Below are 21895 nucleotides of genomic sequence, written 5' to 3'. Positions count from 1 at the left end.
ATCCTCTGACTGTGCTGCACAGCTGAGCTATGAGACTCATCAGGAAGAGCACTTTGGGTGCTGCCATTTACCTTTCCTTCTTTGTACAAGTGCAGGAAGCCTGGTGCTGGGTAATGCCTGAGCAGAGGCAGGTGGAGTGGCAGTGGCCTAGGGGAGCAGCTGTGCCGGGGGTGTGTGCCTGCGAGTGATCCCTGCGCCTTGTTTGCCAGGAGAAGCCTCTCCTGGAGAGCATAGTGTGCAAATAACAGATGTGGGCAGAGGCCCAGCAGCGAGTCTTGCATGTCTGTGGTTGCTTTGCAGCTCATACTAACTGTGTGTGTTCTGACTGTGCTTGGCAGCAGGCAAGGAGGCAGCACAGATCCTCTCCGCCACGGGGGTGGCCGTGTCGGTGCCGGCGCCGGGGACAGAGCCTGCAGAAGGTGAAAAGATGCCAGAACACCATGAGCTAAGCCCAAGGGCTGTAGCCCCACGTGCAGAAATTCTGCTGCTCTGTTGGTATTTGTCAGCTTTTAAAGGCCTGCTTCCTTGTGCCTTCTGCTGAAGGAAGTTCCTGTTGTGTGGTGGCGGAGTGCTGGGGAGCTGAGCTGAGCGTGCTGGCTGGGGCAGCTTTAGCTGCAGGAGAGTCTGCTGAGCTAGAGCCACCACAGGCCACTGTGCCTCTGCTCTGGGGCCTTCTGACTGCTGTTAGAACAGCTGCCCAGGGCCCAGGCCTGTTGCTTAGTTCAGAGAGGCTGGCTCCAGCTGCCTGTCTCTCACCTCAGGCTGTGGGAGCACATGTCAGAAGAAGAGAGCCAGCAACAAGGGAATGCAGCAGCCCCAGTCTGAGAGGTGGGAGCCTGCACTTCTCTCTTCAGACACAGACTTGCTGCTGGGCTGCAGAGAGCTGCCTAGCTCAGTGCTCACTCAGAGGCATCCTCAGGAGCCTTAGGCTGGGCTATGATCCTGGCTCACCCTAGCTGCCTCCCTAGGCTGGGCTATGATCCTGGCTCACCCTAGCTGCCTCCCTAGGCTGGGCTATGATCCTGGCTCACCCTAGCTGCCTCCCTAGGCTGGGCTATGATCCTGGCTCACCCTAGCTGCCTCCCTAGGCTGGGCTCTCCAAGCATGTCACTTCCAATCTAAGCCTGTGTCCATTAGGTGTTTTGCAGGTCCTTGCCCTTCACTCCTGAATCTTGTGTATTTCAGTAGCTAGACAGCCTCCAGCCTGCAGGTGCTCCTGAGGTGTCCATGCTGCTGTTCTCAGCTCTAGGAGTCAAGGCTGCCCTTTGTTGTTAGGGGCAGAGCAAAGCTTGGAGTAGTTTCAGCTTGGCTTCTGCAGCATTCAGGTTTCTAAACAGAGCCTGACTGTGCAAATCAGTTCTGGAAAGAAAATTGCTTCCCTGCAAGTGTTCCATAGGCTGCTTTGGACTCTTCTGATGCAGTTAACTCCTTCTGCCTCTGAACAGGCCAAGAGCAGGAGGGGCCCCATGCCATCAGGGAGCGGCCCCCGGAGGAGGTGGCAGCCCGGCTGGCCCAGCAGGACAAGGAGGAGCAGGAGAAGGTTGCTGGTGAGTCTGCACTGAGCTGCCCTGGGCCTGGGCTCACAGCTCAGCTGAGCTGGCTTTAGAGTTTGCAGTTGTTCACACACCTCTGCCCCTTGTCCCAGTGTCATGTTGGCAGAACCAGTGGTCTTGAAGCTTCTTCCCCCCACTCAGAAGTAACTGACGGTCAAAGCACAATGGACAATTTGGGACTGGGATGGCCCTCCAGGGTCTCCAGTGTACCTCCCTGCCTGGGCAGCTGGGACAGCCTAGGCTAGACCAGCCCAGCCCTTCATCTGGAAGGGACCTACAGTGATCATCCACTCAAGTGCCTGACCAGATGAGGGCTGACCAAATCAAAGCATTGTGCAAATGTCTCTGGGCTTGGGCACTGACCATGTCTCAAGGAAGCCTGTGGCAGTGGTTGCCCACCCTCTAAAAGTATCAGTGAGGATCCTTCTGCAGGAAGGCTGCTCAGGGTATTGTCCCCTGTGTGTCTGAAGCCCTCCAAAGACAGGTGGTGTTCCCCACCCTGAGCAGTTTGCCAGAGCCCAATCAGTTTCTCTTGTTGGCCCTTGGGTCTGTTGCTCTGGGCACCTGTGAGAAGTCCAGTCTCTTCTGTAACAGCCCTTTGCTTGTGGAAGGCATTACCTAAGATACCTCTCAGCTTCTCTCCTTGGAGCTACAGCAAACCTGGCCCCCTCAGCCCCTCATCTGTGTCGTGTGCTCCCAGCCCCTAACCATCCTGGTGCCTCTGCCCCGTTCTCCACCTGGTCTGTGCCTTTCTTACCCTCAGGCTCTCAAAAGAGGCCTCCTATTCCTGATGTGTTCTCCTAAGTGCCAGCCAGAGCTGCACCTCCCCTCCAGCTGGGGCTGTGCTCCTGTGCCACTCAGCCCTCTCTGCAGCCAGGGCTCCTTGCTGCCCAGGCCACCCGAGATCCCCACGTCCTTCCCTGCAGAGCTCTGCCTTGGCTTGTTCTGCAGGGCTGTAGGGACAGTCAAAGCCTGGAGCTCCTGGGTTGGCAGCTAGGACAATTTCTTCTCAGGGCTGCAGAGCAGAGCTGTTCCTGCAGCTGTCACTGGGAGGTGCCTTGGCTTTTGCTGTGTCCTCCTCGTGCCTTCCTGCGAGCAGTGAGCTTTGCTTCCTCATCCTCCTCCTCTTCATTCCTTAGGTTTTTAAATACTTCTGGGCTCTTGTTTGGTCTTGGTTTGGCTGCAGCACAACTTTGTACATTGGGAGTTTTGGTTCTTTTCCTGGTCTGCCCCAGGGGAAGCCAGAAAACTAGAGAAATGTTTGCTGAGGTTTTTCTGCAGGTGGTTTTGCTGTCTGGTGCCAGGGCAGCCTGTGGCCACCTTCTGAAAGCAAACCCATCTCAAACTGCAGCTTGCCTGTAGTGGTAGAAAGCTTCCATATTGTCCTTCAGATACTGTTGGTGAGGGTGGAAGGGACAGCAGCCTCTTGGAGATCTGGATGGGTGCTGAAGGTTTGGGGCAGTGCAGAGGTAGCTGACTGCAGTGGCCCTGCCAGCCTTGGTGGCGAGGGAGGCTCTGAAGGTGGATGGGCTGGAGGCACAGGCTGCAGGGGTGCTGAACACAAACTGCATTTGCAGTGAAGCCCTTGGACTTGAAAGGGAGCCTGGCAGGGCTGAGGCCATGGGCTGAGGGTGCTCCAGCCTGCTGTGGTAGCTCCTCTCTCAGTGCTAGGAAAGGGCTGGTGGTGCTAGGAGAGGCTGGTACAGCCTGCTGCCTGCTCTGACATGTCCTGCTGCTAGGCATGTGGCAGAGGGGCTGACCACACTCAGACATCCTCTGAGAGCCTTGGTGCTCAGCCTGAGTCTGAGCCTTGGGCTGTGGTTGCACAGGAGGGTTGAGAAGGATGTAGGAGCCTGGAGCAGAGGTGCTGCTCGTGGTCTGCTGCTGCTTGCTTCTGCTCAGAGCATTGTCTGCTGTAGGAGAGCACCACAGACAGAAAGGAGAGGCCTGGCATTAGGTGCTGGCTCCATCCAAGGTGTTTTTGTAGTGAAGGGCTGAGCTGGTACTCTGAAAGGCCCAGAGGGTAGGTGGATGTTTCTACCCACTGCTCAGAGACAGCTGCTTGCAGGAGGGCCTGAGGAACCACTTTCCAGGCTTCTGCCTGGACCATTCACAGCTCCTTTGTGCTTCTCTACCACGAGAAATGAGTAATGGGAGAAGAGCTCTGCTTTGGAGTGGATTCTCCCTGTGGGACACAGAGAAACTGACTTGTTTGCTCTTCAGAACCATCAGGTGGAAGGTGGCCAGCAGGAGCAGGGAAGTCCTTGTGCCCTGTGCTCAGCACTGCTTAGGCCACACCTTGAGTCCTGTGTCCAGCTCTGGGCCCCTCAGTTTCAGAAGGGCATTGAGAGACTTGAAGGTGTCCAGAGAAGGGCAACAAGGCTGGGGAGGGGTCTGGAGCACAGCCCTGTGAGGAGAGGCTGAGGGAGCTGGGATTGCTTAGCCTGCAGAAGAGGAGGCTCAGGGGAGACCTTCTTGCTCTCTGCAACTCCCTGCAGGGAGGTTGGAGCCAGCTGGGGGTTGGGCTCTGCTCCCAGGCAAGCAGCACCAGAACAAGAGGACACAGTCTCAAGCTGTGCCAGGGGAGGTTTAGGCTGGAGGTGAGGAGAAAGTTCTTCCCAGAGAGAGTTGTTGGCCACTGAAATGTGCTGCCCAGGGAGGTGGTGGAGTCCCCATCCCTGAAGGTGTTCCAGAGGGGATTGGATGTGGCACTTGGTGCCATGGTCTAGTCATGAGGTCTGTGGTGCCAGGTTGGACTTGATGATCCTTGGGGTCTCTTCCAGCCTTGGTGATTCTGTGAATGCAGCTCCCTGGCACAGCTTGAGACTGTGTCCTCTTGTTCTGGTGCTGGCTGCCTGGGAGAAGAGACCAACCCCCAGCTGGCTACAACCTCCCTTCAGGTAGCTGTAGAGGGCAATGAGGTCTCCCCTGAGCCTCCTCTTCTGCAGGCTAAGCAACCCCAGCTCCCTCAGCCTCTCCTCACAGGGCTGTGCTCCAGACCCCTCCCCAGCCTTGTTGCCCTTCTCTGGACACCTTCAAGTCTCTCAATGTCCTTCTTAAACTGAGGAGCCCAGAACTGGACACAGGACTCCAGGTGTGGCCTAACCAGTGCTGAGCACAGGGCACAATGACCTCCCTGCTCCTGCTGGCCACACTGTTCCTGATGCAGGCCAGGATGCCATTGGCCCTCTTGGCCTCCTGGGCACACTGCTGGCTCATGTTTAGGCAGCTGTCAATCAGCACCCCCAGGTCCCTCTCTGTTTGGCAGCTCTCAGCCACTCTGCCCCCAGCCTGTAGCTCTGCCTGGGGTTGCTGTGGCCAAAGTGCAGCCCCTGGCACTTGGACTTGTTGAATGCCATCCTGTTGGCCTCTGCCCATCTGTCCAGTCGGTCGAGGTCCCTCTGCAGAGCCCTTCTGGCCTCTAACTGACCAACATCTGCTCCCAGCTTGCTGATGACTGTCTCAATCCCCTCATCCAGATCTTCAGTGAAGATGTTAAAGAGGCTGGGGCCCAGCACTGATCCCTGGGGGACAGGACTGGTGCCTGGCTGCCAGCATGCAGGCTTGCACCTCAGTGCTCCCCTAAGCAAGGAGCAGCTGCAGGTGACCTGCCTTCTGTGGGCTGCAAGCGTAGCTCCTGAAGTGACCAGTTCCTCTGGGGCAGAGAAAGTACCACATGCAGGTGCAGAGGACACACTGTGTCCTTTTACTAATCCTGAGGCTCTTTCCCTTGGAATTTAATTCAGTTAATGAATTTCTCCTCCAGCCCTTGCAGCAGCCCTAGAAGGAGCCCTCAGCACCACAGCTCGCATCACCCTTCAGGCCATCACTGCCCAGGAGTCTGCTGTGCAGGCAGTGAATGCCCATTCCCAGATACTGAAGGAGGCCATGGACAGTTCTGAGGTAAGCTGGGCAGACAGGGACTTCTTTGCTATTGTGTTCAATAGAACTTGGGATCTCACAATGATAAAGTTGGAAACCTTGCTTGCAACATCTGTGCCTTTAGCACTGTTTTAACTCTGCTCCAGGCTTTGCAGGTGGTGGTGCAGCTGAGATGAGCTGGCCCAGCACCCTGGCAAGCTGAGCCTGCAGCCTGTCCCATGCAGGGGACTCCACTGCTGCCCCTGGGAGCTGAGGCCAGGCCTGGCTGTGCTCCTGGGGTGCAATGGGAATGTCTCCAGCAGCACCTTGTCCCCATCACCCCTGGGCTTTGCCATGGCACTCCTTGCACCAAGGGAGTCTCCATGCCCCTGGTAGCCACCCTTGATGTGCTGGGCCATGGTGATGAGGTCTGCCCTCAGGCTTCTCTTCTGGAGGCTGAGCAGAGCCAGCTCTCAGCCTTCCCTCACCTGGCAGGTCAAATGTGGTGCAGCTGAGCAATGCAGTGAGTTTGCTTTTGAGTGTTAAGGACTTTGTCCCCAAGATGAATCCCTTTGGCAAAAAGAGAAGCTGAAGTTTGCTGATATTCTCCATGCTGTATTTTAATTCACTGCATCTCAATTCCCAGCCCTCTTTTCACCTGGGTGTAGTTGTGGTGCCGTGCTGTCCACCCTGAGAATGCCACTGAACCAATTCCCTTTGCCAAAATAGAATGGAATGGAATTAACCAGGTTGGAAAAGACCTTTGAGATCACTGAGTCCAACCTCTCACCCAGCACCATCTGATGAACTCAACCATGGCACCCAGGGCCTCATCCAGGCTCTTCCTAAACACCTCCAGGGATGGGGACTCCACCACCTCCCTGGGCAGCACATTCCAATGGCCAATCTCTCTTGCTGGGAAGAACTTCCTCCTCACCTCCAGCCTGAACCTCCCCTGGCACAGCTTGAGACTGTGTCCTCTTGTTCTGGTGCTTGTTTGCTTCTTGTCTGAAAGGAGCAGGGGATCACAGAATCACAGAATGGTCTGAGCTGGAGGGGTCCAAAGCTCACCCAGCCCAACCCCCTGCACTCAGCAGGGACATCCTCCACTGGAGCAGGTTGCCCACAGCCCTGTCCAGCCTCACCTGGAATAGCTCCAGGGATGGAGCCTCAGCCACCTCCCTGGGCAGCCTGTTGCAGTGTTCCAGCAGCCTCCTGGGGCAGAACTTGTTCCTCACATCCAATCTCAATCTGCTTTGCCCTGGTTTGAAGCCATTGCCCCTGGTGCTGTCCCTGCAGGCCTTTGCAAACAGTCTCTCTGTAGCCTTCTTGTAGCCCCCTTCAGGTCCTGGCAGGCTGCTGTTAGGTCTCCCTGGAGCCTTCTCTTCTCCAGGCTGAACACCCCCAGCTCCCTCAGCCTGTCCCCAGAGCAGAGCTGCTCCAGCCCCTGAGCATTTTCATGGCCTCCTCTGGACCTGTTCCATCAGGTCCATGCCCATGAGCAATACCAGCTTGTGGTTCAGGTGTGCCACTGCTGGGGCCTGAGTGGGGCTCCTGCTTCCTCTTCCCTTCTGGAGCAGAGAATATTGTGTAGTGGTTGGTCAGAGAGGGGCATCTGGGCACCTTAGCAAGCATTGGAGGCTGAATCACATAGTTAAAGCCCAGGTTCTTAGGAGCTTGCTTTCAGGGTTAGGTATTAGACTGGCTTTGAAAGTAAGCATCTTTCCAGCATGCCTGAGCTGGGAGCACTAGGCCTGGGAGCACTAGGCCTGGGAGCACTCTGGAAGCGTGAGAGTGGCACGTGGAGATCGCTCCCACACCGTGGCCCCAGCCAGTGATGCTCACACAAGCTTCTGCCAGCTAACACCCAGCAAAGCTGGGAAGGGAAAAGCCCTGAGTGAGGCTTCCAGCTCTGCTGTGGGTCAGGCTGAGGGAGATGGGGTAGCAGGGTGTGGATCTCTGCAGTGACCTCAGCCTGTGCTTCGCAGGACGCTGGGGACAAGAAGTCCTCGCAGTGGCGCACGCTGGAGGAGGCCCTGAAGGATCGCAGGAGAGCAGTGGATGAGGCTGCTGATTCCCTTCTGAAAGCCAAGTAAGTTCCCTGCTCTGAGGCTCACCAAGTGCTGAGTTGTGTCAGCCATGGGAGGGCTGGCAGGCACCAGCTGCACTGCTGGCTGTGCTGGCAGGAAATGAAGGTGTCTGGTTAGGGTGCCAGGCTGAAGAAAGGTTTCCTGCACTCAGGAATCTCTTAACTTCCAGTGGGTGCTCCTTGGGTGCCTGCTCCCGTGGTCCTCAGTGTGCCAGAGGGCCTGCAACAGCCCCATTCTTCTCCAGACCTGCAGCTCCTTGGTATTCAGTGTGGTGTTGCTGAGGTAGTAAGATTAAACAGGATCAGCCCAGAGTCCTTTCAGCACCGCTCGGGGGGGATCTGGCTGGTGTTAAACGTGCTCGAGGGACTCCCTGGGCCTCGCCACTCCCATCAGTAGCTTTTTTGGCTGTCATGACCTGCTTAAGCAGTGAGCTGTTGGCACAGGTAAGAGGCTTCTCCTGAGCACATCTGAGGAGCCTGACTCCTGCAGTGGAGCACTGCTGGCAGTCTGAGGTCCTGTGTGAGCCATGCCAGGGGGGCGGCAGGAGCCTCCCAGCTGCGCAGCTGCTGTACAAGGAACAAACTCCTCCTGTCTCTGCTGACTGGAAATGGTCAGGGGGTGCAGCTGAGGGCTCAAAGAGTGAAGGCAAATGGCAGCCCCAGGTGCACTGGCTCCCCTTCCCCAGTGCTCTTCTGCCTTTGCTTTTCTTTGCTGCTTGATTATAAAGCTGGTTCCTTATTCCAGTGAGGTCTCCAGAAGCCTGCTCTGTTTGCCTGGCTGTGCACAAGGAGTGCTTTGTAGAATCATGGAATTGCTTCCCTTGGGAAAGACCTTCAGGACTGGGTCACCATTCTCTAGCTCTGCTAAGGCTGGTGCTGAGCCACGGCCCTCAGCCTCCTTTAAACCCCTCCAAGAATGAGGATTCAGCCACCTCTCTGGGGAGCCTGTTGCAGTGGTTGAGAAACCTTTCAGCGAGGTTTCTTCTACTCTCCAGCCTAAACCTCCCCTGCTGCACCTGGAGGTTCTGTCATTGGTTACTAGGGAGAAGAGACCAACCCCCACCTGGCTCCATCCTCCTTGCAGGGAGCTGTAGAGAGCCAGAAGGTCTCCCCTCAGCCTCAGTTCCTGTAAACTAAACATCCCCAGTTCCCTCAGCTGCTCTTCAGAAGCCTTCCCCACTTTCCCTTGACCTCCAGTTACACTGGGGGAAGCACTGGGGAGAATCCATCCTGGCAGAGCTCTGTACATTTTCTGCCATCTTCACTTATCTCTGTCAGTCATCCAGCCCCAAGCTCCTCTGCCATGTTCAGAGGGTGTCCTTGATCCTGCTAGGTGATGGCTGGCTGCTTTCCAGTCCTACCTGAGTTTTACTGATGCCAGCTCCTTCCAGGGAGCTTCCCTCTTGAGCCCTGGCTGCACCATCTCTGATCCTCACTTCACATGGCACTGACTCACTGACATCTTCAGGTTTCAGGCTGTGGAAGAAACAATTCTTCAATCACAGCATCTTAGCCAGCCTCGAGTCAGCTCTGCTCGCTGCCAGGCTGTGAGGCAGAGCTGGCTACAGCTGGCAGCTGCTTTTCTTTCAGAGAGGAGCTGGAGAAGACAAAAGGAGTCATTGAGAATGCCAAGAAGTCTCAGCTGGCAGGAGCCAAGCCTCACATTGCAGCTGCAGAGGAGAATCTTCACCACATGCTCGTTGACTTGGACAACGTTGTGAAGAAGGTAACACCTCCCCAGCTGCTGCAGACCTCCACTGGCACAGCCCCTGCAGGAGGGGACACTGCAGTGTGCATTCCCCCTTCTGGAGCTGCACTCAGGTTTGGAGCTGGTGATGCCAAGGTCTCTGTGAGAACCTGAGCTCTGTCCTGCGAGTCTCCAGCAGCTCCGTGGGTGTCAGTCCTCCTGCAGGCCACGTGGGATTCTTTCCTGTGCTTGGAAGAGGCATTTAGCATGAGGTCAGGGAGCAGGAGCAGCACTGTCTGCTAATGGCTTGGTGGGGAAATCACACTGCAGCTCAGAAGAGTGGGGAAGAAACATGGAGGTGAAATCCATCTCCCTGTGCAGGACAGCTGGAGTACATCCAGCTGTGCTTCCAGGCAGTGCAGCCTGGCAGTGGGAACAGCACAAGTACCTGAGGAGGGCATCACACAGTGAGCTTACCAGGGTGACTGTAGGCAGAGGAGGAGAGCTGGAGATGTGCAAGGAGAGAACCTGAACTGCAGATACTGTCTTGGTCCTGGCTGTCTGTTCAGAGAGTGCCTGTGAGACAGAGGGGGCAGTGGGAGCTGCAGCAGCAAGCAGCCCCTGTGCAAGAGAGCTTTGCTCTCCCCGGGGGCTTTTTGTCCCCACAGCGACTGCTTTGGTTGGGCTTGAGGGTACTGATAGCTGCTTTCAGTGGGATCTGCCTCTGCTCAGTGCTTGCCCTGGAGAATAACTGAGCTGGGTTTGGTTTGTTGCAGGTGCAGGCAGCCCAGGCTGAGGCTAAGATCGTGGCTCAGTACCACGAGCTGGTGGCCAAGGCTCGGGAGGAGTTCCAGCGGGAGCTTGACAGCATCACTCCCGACCTGCAGTCTGGCTGGAAGGGGCTCAGTAAGTCTCCACTGGCAGCCTGCTGATGGATAGGTGCCCCTGGCAGTGCTTCTGTAGCTGTGGCACTCAGCTGCATGCCCAGCACCCTGGGGGATCCCCACTGGACTGGTTGGTTTGAAGTGAAAAGTGAGTTCCCCAGGAAGTGACCTGAAGCAGGGCTGTGAGGTGGGACCCCTGTGCTGGGTGGGAAGTTTCACCAAAGGTAGCTCTTGTAGGGCAAACACCACCTGGCTGTTCAGACAGCTCTGCCCTGCCATGGTGTTCCAGGCCACTCCAGACATGGACCAGATCTGTGTTGCTCACTGGCTGACTGTTTGGAGCTGTTGCAGACACCACTGCTAGGGTGATAAAGCACTCCCTGAGTGGCTCTAGTTCATCACTGCCATGACAGAACTGAGTTCTGAGAGACAGAACTCCCTGCTCACACCCTGCCTACCCCAGGATGTCTTACTCCTAAGTGAACCTGGCACAGTGGCTTGCCTGCAGCTGCTGCACAGCAGCCCTTTGGGGAGTTTCCATGCTGCTCTTGTTGCAGTTCCTTGCCTGGGGTCTGAAATCTCACAAGCTTGTCATTATTTGAGGTGTTGGAGTGTTTCTGCTTCAGCTCTTTTCTGCTCTCCCTGGGACAGGGTGAATTGTGGAATGTGATGCCAGAGCAGCTGGGCTGTTTGTCTCCTGCCAGGGAGTCCTGCCAGGGTCAGCTGTGGTGCCTGCACGCCACAGCCTTGCAGGAAGGAAGCAGGAGGGAGCTGACCTCCTGTTGCAGTGGTGGCTGAGCAGACAGCTGGGCCACAGCCTCCCCCAGCAGTGCCCTCAGCACACTGTGTGTGCACCAGTGCTGGGGACAGGCTGCTGGGAGAGCTCTGCTGTGTCCTGGGAGCACTTGCTGCTCAAAACGCCCTTTGCCCAGCTCCTTGCAGTCACATGTTAACAACAGCTGCAGCAGCTGGCCTCAGATGTGGCCATTCAGAGGGGACCATCATGTCTGAGCCACAAGAGATTTCCTTCCAGATGGAAGTGCTGTTAATGTGGCTAGCTGCTGCTTCCTGCTTTGGAAACGTGCACCATGGTCCCTAGCAGGACTCTGCTCTCTGGAGTGGCCAGCTTGGGCTGAAGATAGCCCCAGCCCCCCAGTGCATGTGGGGGAAGGGTGTTCAGTGAGCAGCTGGTGGGCCCAGCGTGCTCCTGGGTTGTACTGAGGCACCCTGCAGATGGAGCTGTGCAGGGGAAGGGGACAACACCTTTGGGGCTTGCACTCACTGCCCTTTGGAGCTTCCCAAGGGGTGGCTGTGTGTGGGAGTGACTGCTCAGCATCCCTGCCTCCCTCTGCTGCCTGGGGCTTTGTTTAGCCAACTGCTTCTGCCCTGTAAGAGCAGAGCTGTCAGACTCCAGTGCCCTGCTGCACTTCTCTCCTTCCAACTTGCATCCCTTGCTTTGGCTGAACTTCAGCACCCACCTGTGGCTTTCCAGAGGTGATTTCTGTTGTTGGGATGCTTTGGCCTCCCTCTTCCCTGTACTTGGCATACTGCTCCTGCTGAACTCCTGGGGACCTGGGCTCATGGTGAAGTCACTGTAGATGAGCAGCTCTTAGTTCCCTGCTTTTCTCCTGCACAACTGACTTGCTGTAGTGACCATGCATTAACTTTTCCACCCTCTTCTCTTTCTGTTGCAGAGATAACTGACCTAGGTGAGTTCCTGTGCCTTGTGGATGCCATCTCTTCTCTGTCCTTTCTGTCTTTGTGTGGCATATCAACAGAGGGGTGGAATGCTGCAGTCCTAAGTCACTTCAGTCTGAGGTTTGCTCTGAGATCCTTTCTGCTCATTTTGCATGGCCAGCTCAACCCACAGGCTGCCCAGGTCAGTGTGGCTGTGGCTCCTGAAAGGCAGGATTCCATTTTCCTGGTGAACTGAAGCCATTTCTGTGCTGCTGGGCTTCCAGTCAGGAACAGAGGGAGCAGAGTGCTGGTGTTTGTCTGGCAGCAGGCCCCCCGACAGCAGCCCTGGCCCGAGGGGTGCTGGGTCCCCCCAGCACAGGGCCTGGGTACTGGTGAGCTCGCAGAGCCATGCAGGGCTGCTCCGAGCGGGGTCACCAGGGCCAGAGCTGTGTCCTGTGGAGGCACTGGGTCCTCTTTATCTCCATGACTGACTTTAGGAGTGTTGAGAACCTCTCTGGTTCTGAGGTTGATGATCATTTACTTTCCCCCTTTGATGGAATGCAGTTTGAGGCAGTAAGCCCTGTTCTGTACCAGTGCAGCAGCTGAGCGTGGTGCTGGCAGCCCTGCACTGAGCTCTGCTGCACCACTGCTGCCTGCAGGCCTGTGGAGTTCCACTGCCTTTGCCCAGGAGCCCCTGGTGTCTCCATGCTGGCAGTGCAGCTGGCAGGGTGAAGCGCAGAGCCTGAGCCACGCGCTGGGCCTCCAGCTACAAATGCTGCAGGCACAGCTCGTCCCCTCCCCCACACACATGGTCCCTGCTGCTCTGGGGCAGCCAAACCTCAAAGGTACCACTGGGTAGCAGGAGTCTGCAGCTGATGTGGAGGAGCACTGAAGAAAGGATGGCACTGGGACTGGCACAGTGATCTGTAGGGTTAGACCCGGGGCCAGGGCTGCTCTGGGCACTCTCACCTGGGGCTGTGAGGCAAGAGGCAGCCAGAGCTGTGAGCAGACCCTCAGGCTGTGGCAGGGCTGGGGGGCAGTGAGACAGTTGCAGGCTGGCACTAGGCCGGGGGCGGCAGGGGGCAGCAGGCTGGCACTAGGCCGGGGGCGGCAGGGGGCAGCAGGCTGGCACTAGGCTGGGGGTGGCAGGGGGCAGCAGGCTGGCACTAGGCTGGGGGCAGCAGGGGGCAGCAGGCTGGCACTAGGCTGGGGGCGGCAGGGGGCAGCAGGCTGGCACTAGGCTGGGAGCGGCAGGGGGCAGCAGGCTGGCGCTAGGCTGGGGGCAGCAGGGGGCAGCAGGCTGGCACTAGGCTGGGGGCAGCAGGGGGCAGCAGGCTGGCGCTAGGCTGGGGGCAGCAGGGGGCAGCAGGCTGGCACTAGGCTGGGGGCAGCAGGGGGCAGCAGGCTGGCGCTAGGCTGGGGGCGGCAGGGGGCAGCAGGCTGGCGCTAGGCTGGGGGCGGCAGGGGGCAGCAGGCTGGCGCTAGGCTGGGGGCAGCAGGCTGGCACTAGGCTGGGGGCAGCAGGGGGCAGCAGGCTGGGGGCGGCAGGGGGGCGCTAGGCCGGGGGCGGCAGGGGGGCGCTAGGCCGGGGGCGGCAGGGGGGCGCTAGGCCGGGGGCGGTAGCCGGGCCTTAGGCGGGGGGCGGCAGGGGGGCGCCAGGCCGGGGGCAGCAGGGGGGCGCTAGGCTGGGGGCGGCAGCGCAGCGCTAGGCCGGGGGCAGCAGGGGGGCGCTAGGCTGGGGGCGGCAGGGGGCAGCAGGCTGGCACTAGGCTGGGGGCAGCAGGGGGCAGCAGGCTGGCACTAGGGTGGGGGCAGCAGGGGGCAGCAGGCTGGCACTAGGCTGGGGGCGGCAGGGGGCAGCAGGCTGGCGCTAGGCCGGGGGCGGCAGGGGGCAGCAGACTGGCACTAGGCTGGGGGCGGCAGGGCAGCGCTAGGCCGGAGGCGGCAGGGGGGCGCTAGGCTGGGGGCGGCAGGGCAGCGCTAGGCTGGGGGCGGCAGGGCAGCGCTAGGCTGGGGGCGGCAGGGCGGTGCTAGGCTGGGGGCGGCAGGGGGGCGCTAGGCCGGGGGCGGTAGCCGGGCCTTAGGCGGGGGGCGGCAGGGGGGCGGCAGGCCGGGGGCGGCGGCGGGCACAGCCCATCGGGTGCCCGCAGCCCCCGCTCCTCCCGCAGCCGGGCAGCTGTCCCCGGACGACCTGAGCTCGCTGGTGGCCCATGCCCACCGGCGCATCGAGCAGCTGAGCCGGCAGCTGGCGGAGCAGCAGGTGCGGCAGCAGCAGCGTGTGGAGGCCGCCCTGCAGCAGCAGAAGCTGGAGGACAGGAAGGCCCTGGAGGCGGCGGTGGCCAAGGCGCTGGAGCACCACCGCAGCCAGATCGACTTGGAGCAGGAGAAGAAGGTGAGCTGGGGCCCGGCGCGGCGAGGCTGCGGCGGGGCTGCAGGGCGCGCAGAGCAGCTGGGGCCTGCTGGGACGGGGAGAGCCCCAGGGGGGGCAGGGGCTGAGCAGGGAAGCTCTGCAGTTAGAATGGGGAAGTCATGCAGGCAAAGGGATGACCTCGTCGTGCTCCTGTCTGCTGGCACAGGACTCCTGGGTCAAAACCGAAGTCTGACCTGACCCGGCACGGCCCCCCTGGGGCTCTGCAGCCTGCCTCCAGCAGGTTCATAGGCTCACAGAATGGGTTGGGTTGGAAGGGCCCTTAAGCATCATCCAGTTCCAGCCTTCCCCTAGCCCAGGCTGCTTAAGGCCTCATCCAGCCTGGCCCTGAACACCTCCAGGGAGGGGACAGCCACGGCCTCCCTGGGCAGCCTGTGCCAGAGTCTCCCCAGCCTCGCCACCAAGAATTTTCTTCTAGTCTCAATCTCCCTTCCTGAAGCTCCAATCTGTCTCACAGTGTCACTCCCAGCCCTTGTCACAAGTCCTTCCCCAGCTCTCCTGGAGCCCTTCAGGCACTGGAAAGTTGCTCTAAGGTTTCCTTGAGCCTTCCCCAGGCTGAACAGCCCCAACTCTCCCAGCCTGTCCCCACAGGGGAGGTTCTCCAGCCTCTGATCATCTTGGTGGCCTCCTCTGGAAACTCTCCAGCAGTTCCTGGTCCCTCTTGTGCTGGGTGGCATCAAAACTGGAGACAGTGCTGCAGATAGAGTCTCAGCAGGGCAGAGCAGGGGCAGAATCCCCTCCCTGTGCTGCTCGGTGGCACTGTGGGCACTGAGGCTGCTCTTTAGCACTGGAAGCAGAGGCTCAGCTGTAGCATAGAATCCCAGAGTCAATAAGGTTGGAAAAGACCTCAGAGATCATCCAGTCCAACCTGTCACCCAACACCTGACACCTAAACCATGGCTCCAAGTGCCACATCCAATCCCCTCTGGAACACCTCCAGGGATGGGGACTCCACCACCTCCCTGGGCAGCACATCCCAATGGCTAACAACTCTCTCAGTGAAAAACTTTCTCCTCACCTCGAGTCTAAACCTCCCCTGGTGCAGCTTGAGACTGTGTCCTCTTGTTCTGGTGCTGCTTGCCTGGGAGAAGAGACCAACTCCCACCTGGCTCCAACCTCCCTTCAGGGAGTTGCAGAGAGCAAGGTCTCCCCTGAGCCTCCTCTTCTGCAGGCTAAGCAACCCCAGCTCCCTCAGCCTCTCCTCACAGGGCTGTGCCCCAGACCCCTCCCCAGCCTTGTTGCCCTTCTCTGGACACCTTCAAGTCTCTCAATGTCCTTCCTAAACTGAGGAGCCCAGAACTGGACACAGGGCTCAAGGTGTGGCCTAACCAGTGCAGAGCACAGGGCAGAATGACTTCCCTGCTCCTGCTGGCCACACTATTTGTGCAGGACAGCTGGGCTCTGGCAGTGCCACCCTGGCACAGCCCCAGCCTGGCAGTGCCAGGGTAAGCAGGCTGCTGTGTGTGCAGGTTGAGGAGGTGCGAGAGGTGATGGAGAACGAGATGCGGACGCAGCTGCGGCGCCAGGCTGCTGCCCACACTGACCACCTGCGGGACGTCCTCAAGGTCCAGGAGCAGGAGCTGAAGGTGGAGTTTGAGCAGGTGAGGGAGAGGAGTGTCCAGAGCAAAGCACACACTGCATAGCGGGGGGCTGAGCCACCTTCCAGGGGAGATATGCAGGTGGGGACACCCTGCTTGTCCTGAAGAGATCTCAGGTGCCTGAAGGTGCAGGCTGTGTTCAGCCTCGTCTGGAAAGTTCTTTGGTGAGAAGCTGTTGGCAGCTACAGAGCAGCAGCTTCCCATAGCTGCAGCTTCTCACCCCTGCATCGTCCTGGGCAAGAGCAGGGCTACAGGAAGGGATCTTAACAGGGAGCTGCCTGTAGGGTTGCTGCCAGCCTGACATAAACAACTTGCTCTGCTGCAGAACCTCTCTGAGAAGCTGAGTGAACAGGAGGTGCAGTTCAGACGCCTCACGCAGGAGCAGCTGGACAACTTCACCCTGGACATCAACACAGCCTACGCCCGGCTGAAGGGCATCGAGCAGGCCGTGGAGAGTGAGCACAGACCCCCCAGGGCCCCTTGCCCAAGCCTGTGACGGTGCCACCCCCAGGGCCCCTTGTCCAAGCCTGTGACAGTGCCGTCCCCAGGGCCCCTTGCCCAGGCCTGTGACAGTGCCACCCCCAGGGCCCCTTGCCCAGGCCTGTGACAGTGCCGTCCCCAGGGCCCCTTGCCCAGGCCTGTGACAGTGCCGTCCCCAGGGCCCCTTGCCCAGGCCTGTGACAGTGCCGTCCCCAGGGCCCCTTGCCCAGGCCTGTGACAGTGCCACCCCCAGGGCCCCTTGCCCAGGCCTGTGACAGTGCCATCCCCAGGGCCCCTTGCCCAGGCCTGTGACAGTGCCATCCCCAGGGCCCCTTGCCCAGGCCTGTGACAGTGCCACCCCCAGGGCCCCTTGCCCAAGCCTGTGACAGTGCCAGGCTTGGACACAGAGCTCACTGCCCTTGGGTTTGCAGTGCTGCTGAGCACCCAGCTCGGGCTGCCTCTCCCAGAAGCTCTGGGCCTGTTGTGGCCCTAAGCAGCAGCGCAGCCTCGCTTTGAGGGCACATGTCCAGGGACAGCTGCTGTGCCTGCAGGGTGCTGAGAGGGATGTGTTTCACTGCTTGTGTTCCAGGCTCCTGTAGTCCCCAGCCCCACCTGAGGCCGCTCCTTGGCTTCCTTTGCAGGTCATGCAGTAGCAGAGGAGGAAGCCAGGAAGGCTCATCAGCTGTGGCTCTCCGTTGAGGCCCTCAAGTACTGCATGAAGACAGGCTCCGGGGACAGCCCCACGGAGCCGCTGGGGGGCGCGGTGAAGGCCATCCAGGCCAGCTGCAAGAACGCCTTCACAGAGACCCTGACGGGGGCGCTGCCGCCGCAGTCGCTGACGCGGGGCGTGTACAGCGAGGAGGCGCTGCGGGCTCGCTTCCACAGCGTGCAGAAGCTGGCCAGGAGGGTGGCCATGATCGACGAGACCAGGAACAGCCTCTACCAGTACTTCCTCTCCTACCTGCAGTCCCTGCTCCTCTTTCACCCGCAGCAGCTGAAGCCCCCTGCTGAGCTGGGCCCTGCCGACCTCGACACCTTTAAGCTGCTGTCTTATGCCTCCTACTGCATCGAGCGCGGGGACCTGGAGCTGGCGGCCAAGTTTGTCAACCAGCTGCGGGGGGAGTCCAGGAGGGTGGCCCAGGACTGGCTGAGCGAGGCGAGGGTGACCCTGGAAACCAAGCAGGTGGTGGAGATCCTGACGGCCTACGCCAGCGCCGTGGGGCTGGGCACGACGCAGGTGCAGTGAGCCAGGCCTGCAGCCCAGGGGGCGCTCAGCTCCCAGCCCTGCTCCCCAGCAGCTGCCGCCCAGGCTGCTGGCGGCACTGGCTCAGAGCCGGGCTGCAGCCCCGGTGCCTTGCGCTGCGTCTGACTCCGACGGCTGTGTTTGCACTGGGTGTGAGCTACCCTGGCAGGCAGCTCCAGGAAGCTTCTCTGCAGGTTGTGTAACAGTTTTGTCTCCCCACGGTACCAGGCAGGCTACTGTGACCCAACCGAAACAATGTTTGTCTCCTGCCATTCATTTGCCACTTTGTCAGCTGAATAAACCAGAACTTCACCCTCTCTGCTGCTGGCCTCCTTTGTGAGCTCCAGCTGGTGCTGGGCAGTACAAGAGCTCCCTGAGCTGGGTTGCAGCTCAGCTCTTCACTCCTGCCAGGGGTGAGGGATGTGATCACTGTGTCCCTTCGGTACAGAACCCAGGTACAAGTTTGTGTAGCTGTACCTTAAGCTGGTGTCAGAGCAGGGACTGTGGTAGGCTTCTGCCCCTGCCTGTCCTCCTCAGACCTGCTCTGCAGTGGACAGCTCCAAGCCAAGATGTTTGAGGCTGCAGGTAACTCAGGGGGGTTTCCACTGCAGAGCGGTGGCAGTCTGCCCTTCTGGACTCAGTTTGCACATCTGTGGCACCTTGTTGCTCCTCCAGTGCCCTCAGGCAGTCACTCAAGGGATTGAATCCGGCCAGTCTCATGCTGGTGTAACAGCCACCTCTGCTCCTGCCTCAATGGTACCACAAACCCAGACTCTGGAGGGCTTAGTGTTTTGAAGTACAAGTTGACAAACTAGCACAGGTCTCTTGTAAGTCGAGGTCTGTAGATCCAAAGCCATCTGCTCCCCTCTCTTTTCCTCCTATATTGCTTATATGATTTTCAAAAGGCACCAGCTGGGCTACAACACTTCCTGGAGGCATAAAGACAGGGGGGATGGAGTCCACACCAAGGTTTGCATTTGACCTTCAAAATCAGAATCTGTCACACCAGGTAACTCAAAAAGTCCTTGCAAGGTACGACTAGATCATCCCACGAGCAGAGCACTAAGCCCCTATAGCACCGTAGGCATTTAGCGGCCCCTTGTGAACTAGATGATGTCTCATTGCTGTTGATGCTGTTGTGGAGACGTCCAAACCGGCACTTCCCTCTGTAGCTGGGGAGGGGGCGCTGACGAGGGTCTGAGAGGGCTGTTTGGTGTCACCTGCGCTGCCGTTCCCCTTCGGGAAGCATGTTAAAGCGTTGCCGCATAGGGGAGAAGAGGAGGCTCAGGGGAGACCTTCTTGGTCTCTCCAACTCCCTGAAGGGAGGCTGTAGCCAGGTGGGGGTTGGTCTCTTCTCCCAGGCAACCAGCAGCAGAACAAGAGGACACAGTCTCAGGCTGCGCCAGGGGAGGTTTAGGCTGGAGGTTAGGAAGAAGTTCTACACAGAGAGAGTGATTGCCCATTGGAATGGGCTGCCCGGGGAGGTGGTGGGGTCACCATCACTGGAGGTGTTCAGGAGGAGACTTGATGGGGTGCTTGGTTGCATGGTTTAGTTGTTTAGGTGGTGTTGGGTGATAGGTTGGACGCCATGATCTTGAAGGTCTCTTCCAACCTGGTCTGGTCTATTCTATTCTATTCTGTTCTATTCTATTCTATTCTATTAAATGTTGAGCGGCATCGGTGAGAAAAATGCTTACCCTTTGTGCACTTCAAGCACCAAGTAGGCGACTGAGGATCACCAGGGCTTTGTTGTTTCAGAGGACACATTCGTTTGAAGTGTTCCGTTCGTCCGCAATTGGAACATCTCTGAGACATCTTAAGCGCGGCGACAACTCCTCCCGCCCCGGCTGAGGCCACCGCAACAGCCACAGGCTGCAGCTCGCTGTCGTAGAATGCATTTTTGACACGCCTCGATCATTTCCACAATCGTAGGAGCCTTTAAAGCAATCAGCATTTGTTTACGCTCCTCATTAGCATTCCCAAACGCCAACTATAGAGGCAGAACCTCCCTAGGTTCCGGATTATCAACTTGCTTACCTATCGAGTCCTTAAGTCTGTCAGTAAATTGCAGGAGAGTCTCTGAGGGACCCTGTTTAAGAGCCGTGAAGGACAAGGTTTAGGTAGACCAGGGACATGTCGTAAAGCCTGCTCTGCCAGTCCGCTGAGCGAGAGCATCTCGGTGCCAGCGGGCTTGAGCTGGATCCGCATGCGGCGCCAAGCCCAGCAGCTACCGTGCCACGGCTCACCCTGCGGCCGCCCTGCGCTGCACCGCGCCCGAGCATCAAAGACAGCCAGCTCACGGGTGTCCAGATGGCTCCGACAGGAGAAGCGAGCTCGGAAGGGGTTGAAAGTGCCCCAAACGCGGTTTTCAAAAGACTCCAAGTGTAAGGAGAGCAGAGACCATGCTTCAGCAGCTGCCTTTCCTAAGTCTCTCAACAACGGCCGTGCCCCCAGCTCGTACACCCAGCGCCCTTGCGCGTCTGTAAGGCCAGGGAAAGCACAGCAATTCTCTCCTTCTCCCATCGCTTGTTGCCTAATTTTCCTCCAAGTCTCTCTCGGATCACGACGTAGCCACGGACTAGGTGAAAGGGTAGAGGCAAAGGGGGAGGCACAGAAGGCAGCGGTGAAGCGGAATCCTCGGGCGGAGGCAGGGGCGAGGCATGGGCGCAGAGCGCTGATGTGGAGCAGTAGCAGCAGCTGCCGCAGCGGCGGCTTTGCGATCTTCTTTTAACTGCCCTAAAGTGTCTCTAGTGAGACGCCAGGTCGTGAGACGAGACGTCGCTGTCTCATCTCCTTTCGTAGCGGCATCTCTAATTGCCTGCCCCCTTTTCCCAGGCTGAAAGTTTAATAATAATAAAAAACAAACAAAAAACCCAACAACCAGGTAGGAAGAGACCTTCAAGATCATCGCGTCCAACCCCTCAACCAATCCAACACCACCTAATCAACTAACCCACGGCACCAAGCACCCCATCAAGTCTCCTCCTGAACACCTCCAGTGATGGTGACCCCACCACCTCCCCGGGCAGCCCATTCCAATGGGCAATCACTCTCTCTGTGTAGAACTTCCTCCTAACCTCCAGCCTAAACCTCCCCTGGCGCAGCCTGAGACTGTGTCCTCACACAGTACAGCTCTCCAGACGTTCTCAGCCAGGCAAGTATCAAAGTTTCTCTTCATCATAGGCTATGCCTCTTTTCTTGGCAATCTGGGTCAAGAGCCCCACGACAGACTTCTCTGGTCAGCTGCTGACCCATAGTGCCACAGGCCGTCAGCTCCCCGTGGCTCAGCTTCTCCACGCTCCAGAGGAGCATTTTGTCCGGACACAGGGCTCTCCTCACCGCTGCTTCAGTGCTACACTGGGGCCGCCGCCGCTCTGCCCCGCGGCTCAGGACCTCGAGCAGGTCTCTCTCAGGACCAACGGCACCTCGAGCTCACCATCGTGTGGTGGTGTGAGCCACGGACTCCATGGACAGCTCCAAGCCAAGATGTTCTAGGCTGCAGGTAACTCAGGGGTGTTCCCACTGCAGAGCAGTCACTCCCTGGTTACATTTCCCCTGCCCTGGAGCAAGGCATACAATTGGTTCATGCTAACACCCAATCTTTCCAAACACTTCTCAACCCATCCTGCCAGCCCTGGGTGCTGTCTCCCAGTTCCCAGGTGACCAAGGTGGCCAATGGCATCCTGGCCTGCATCGGCAATAGTGTGGCCAGTAGGAGCAGGGAGGTCATTGTGCCCTGTGCTCAGCACTGCTCAGGCCACACCTTGAGCCCTGTGTCCAGCTCTGGGCTCCTCAGTTTCAGAAGGACATTGAGAGACTTGAAGGTGTCCAGAGAAGGGCAACAAGGCTGGGGAGAGGCCTTGAGCACAGCCCTGTGAGGAGAGGCTGAGGGAGCTGGGGTTGCTTAGCCAGGAGGAGGCTCAGGGCAGACCTTCTTGCTCTCTACATCTGAAGGGAGGTTGTAGCCAGGTGGGGGTTGGTCTCTTCTCCCAGGCAATCAGCACCAGAACAAGAGGACACAGCTTCAAGCTGTGCGAGGGGAGGTTTAGGCTGGAGGTGAGGAGAAAGTTCTTCCCAGAGAGAGTTGTTGGCCATTGGGATGTTCTGCCCAGGGAGGTGGTGGAGTCCCCATCCCTGGAGGTGTTCCAGAGGGGATTGGATGTGGCACTTGGTGCCATGGTTTAGGTGTCAGGAGGTGTTGGGTGGCAGGTTGGACTTGATGATCTCTGAGGTCTTTTCCAACCTTATTGCCTCTGGGATTCTCTACAGCTGGTTAATGCCAACACCCCATCTCTTGCCCAGCCCTGCGTGCCCTCAGTTCCTGAGCAGGTGTACAGCCCTAGACTCAAGTCAGCACACACCCATCCCACACCTATCCAAACCCAACCCTTCTCC

General features: G+C 58.7%; 1 protein-coding gene across 4 annotated transcripts in view; it reads left to right on the top strand.

Annotated features, from left to right (window-relative positions):
* Positions 1-17834, top strand: part of IMMT (inner membrane mitochondrial protein) — a 28683-nt gene extending 10849 nt beyond the window's left edge. Inside the window, exons 5-15 of one of the 4 annotated variants that reach the window (XM_054172234.1) lie at positions 339-419; positions 1446-1547; positions 5320-5456; positions 7403-7506; positions 9094-9229; positions 9967-10096; positions 11769-11783; positions 13920-14143; positions 15649-15780; positions 16103-16232; positions 16899-17834. In XM_054172234.1, coding sequence (XP_054028209.1) covers positions 339-419; positions 1446-1547; positions 5320-5456; positions 7403-7506; positions 9094-9229; positions 9967-10096; positions 11769-11783; positions 13920-14143; positions 15649-15780; positions 16103-16232; positions 16899-17503 — 1796 coding nt within the window. In that variant the 3' untranslated portion in view covers positions 17504-17834. The remainder of the gene's footprint in view (positions 1-338; positions 420-1445; positions 1548-5319; positions 5457-7402; positions 7507-9093; positions 9230-9966; positions 10097-11768; positions 11784-13919; positions 14144-15648; positions 15781-16102; positions 16233-16898) is intronic. The other 3 variants (XM_054172233.1, XM_054172232.1, XM_054172235.1) reach the window with 3 other exon arrangements.
* The last annotated feature ends 4061 nt before the right edge of the window (positions 17835-21895 follow it).

Source organism: Dryobates pubescens, chromosome 23, assembly GCF_014839835.1.
Source record: "Dryobates pubescens isolate bDryPub1 chromosome 23, bDryPub1.pri, whole genome shotgun sequence".
Taxonomy (NCBI): Eukaryota; Metazoa; Chordata; class Aves; order Piciformes; family Picidae; genus Dryobates; species Dryobates pubescens.
Note: the sequence above shows the minus strand (reverse complement) of the source record. Positions and strands in the feature narration are given on the sequence as shown.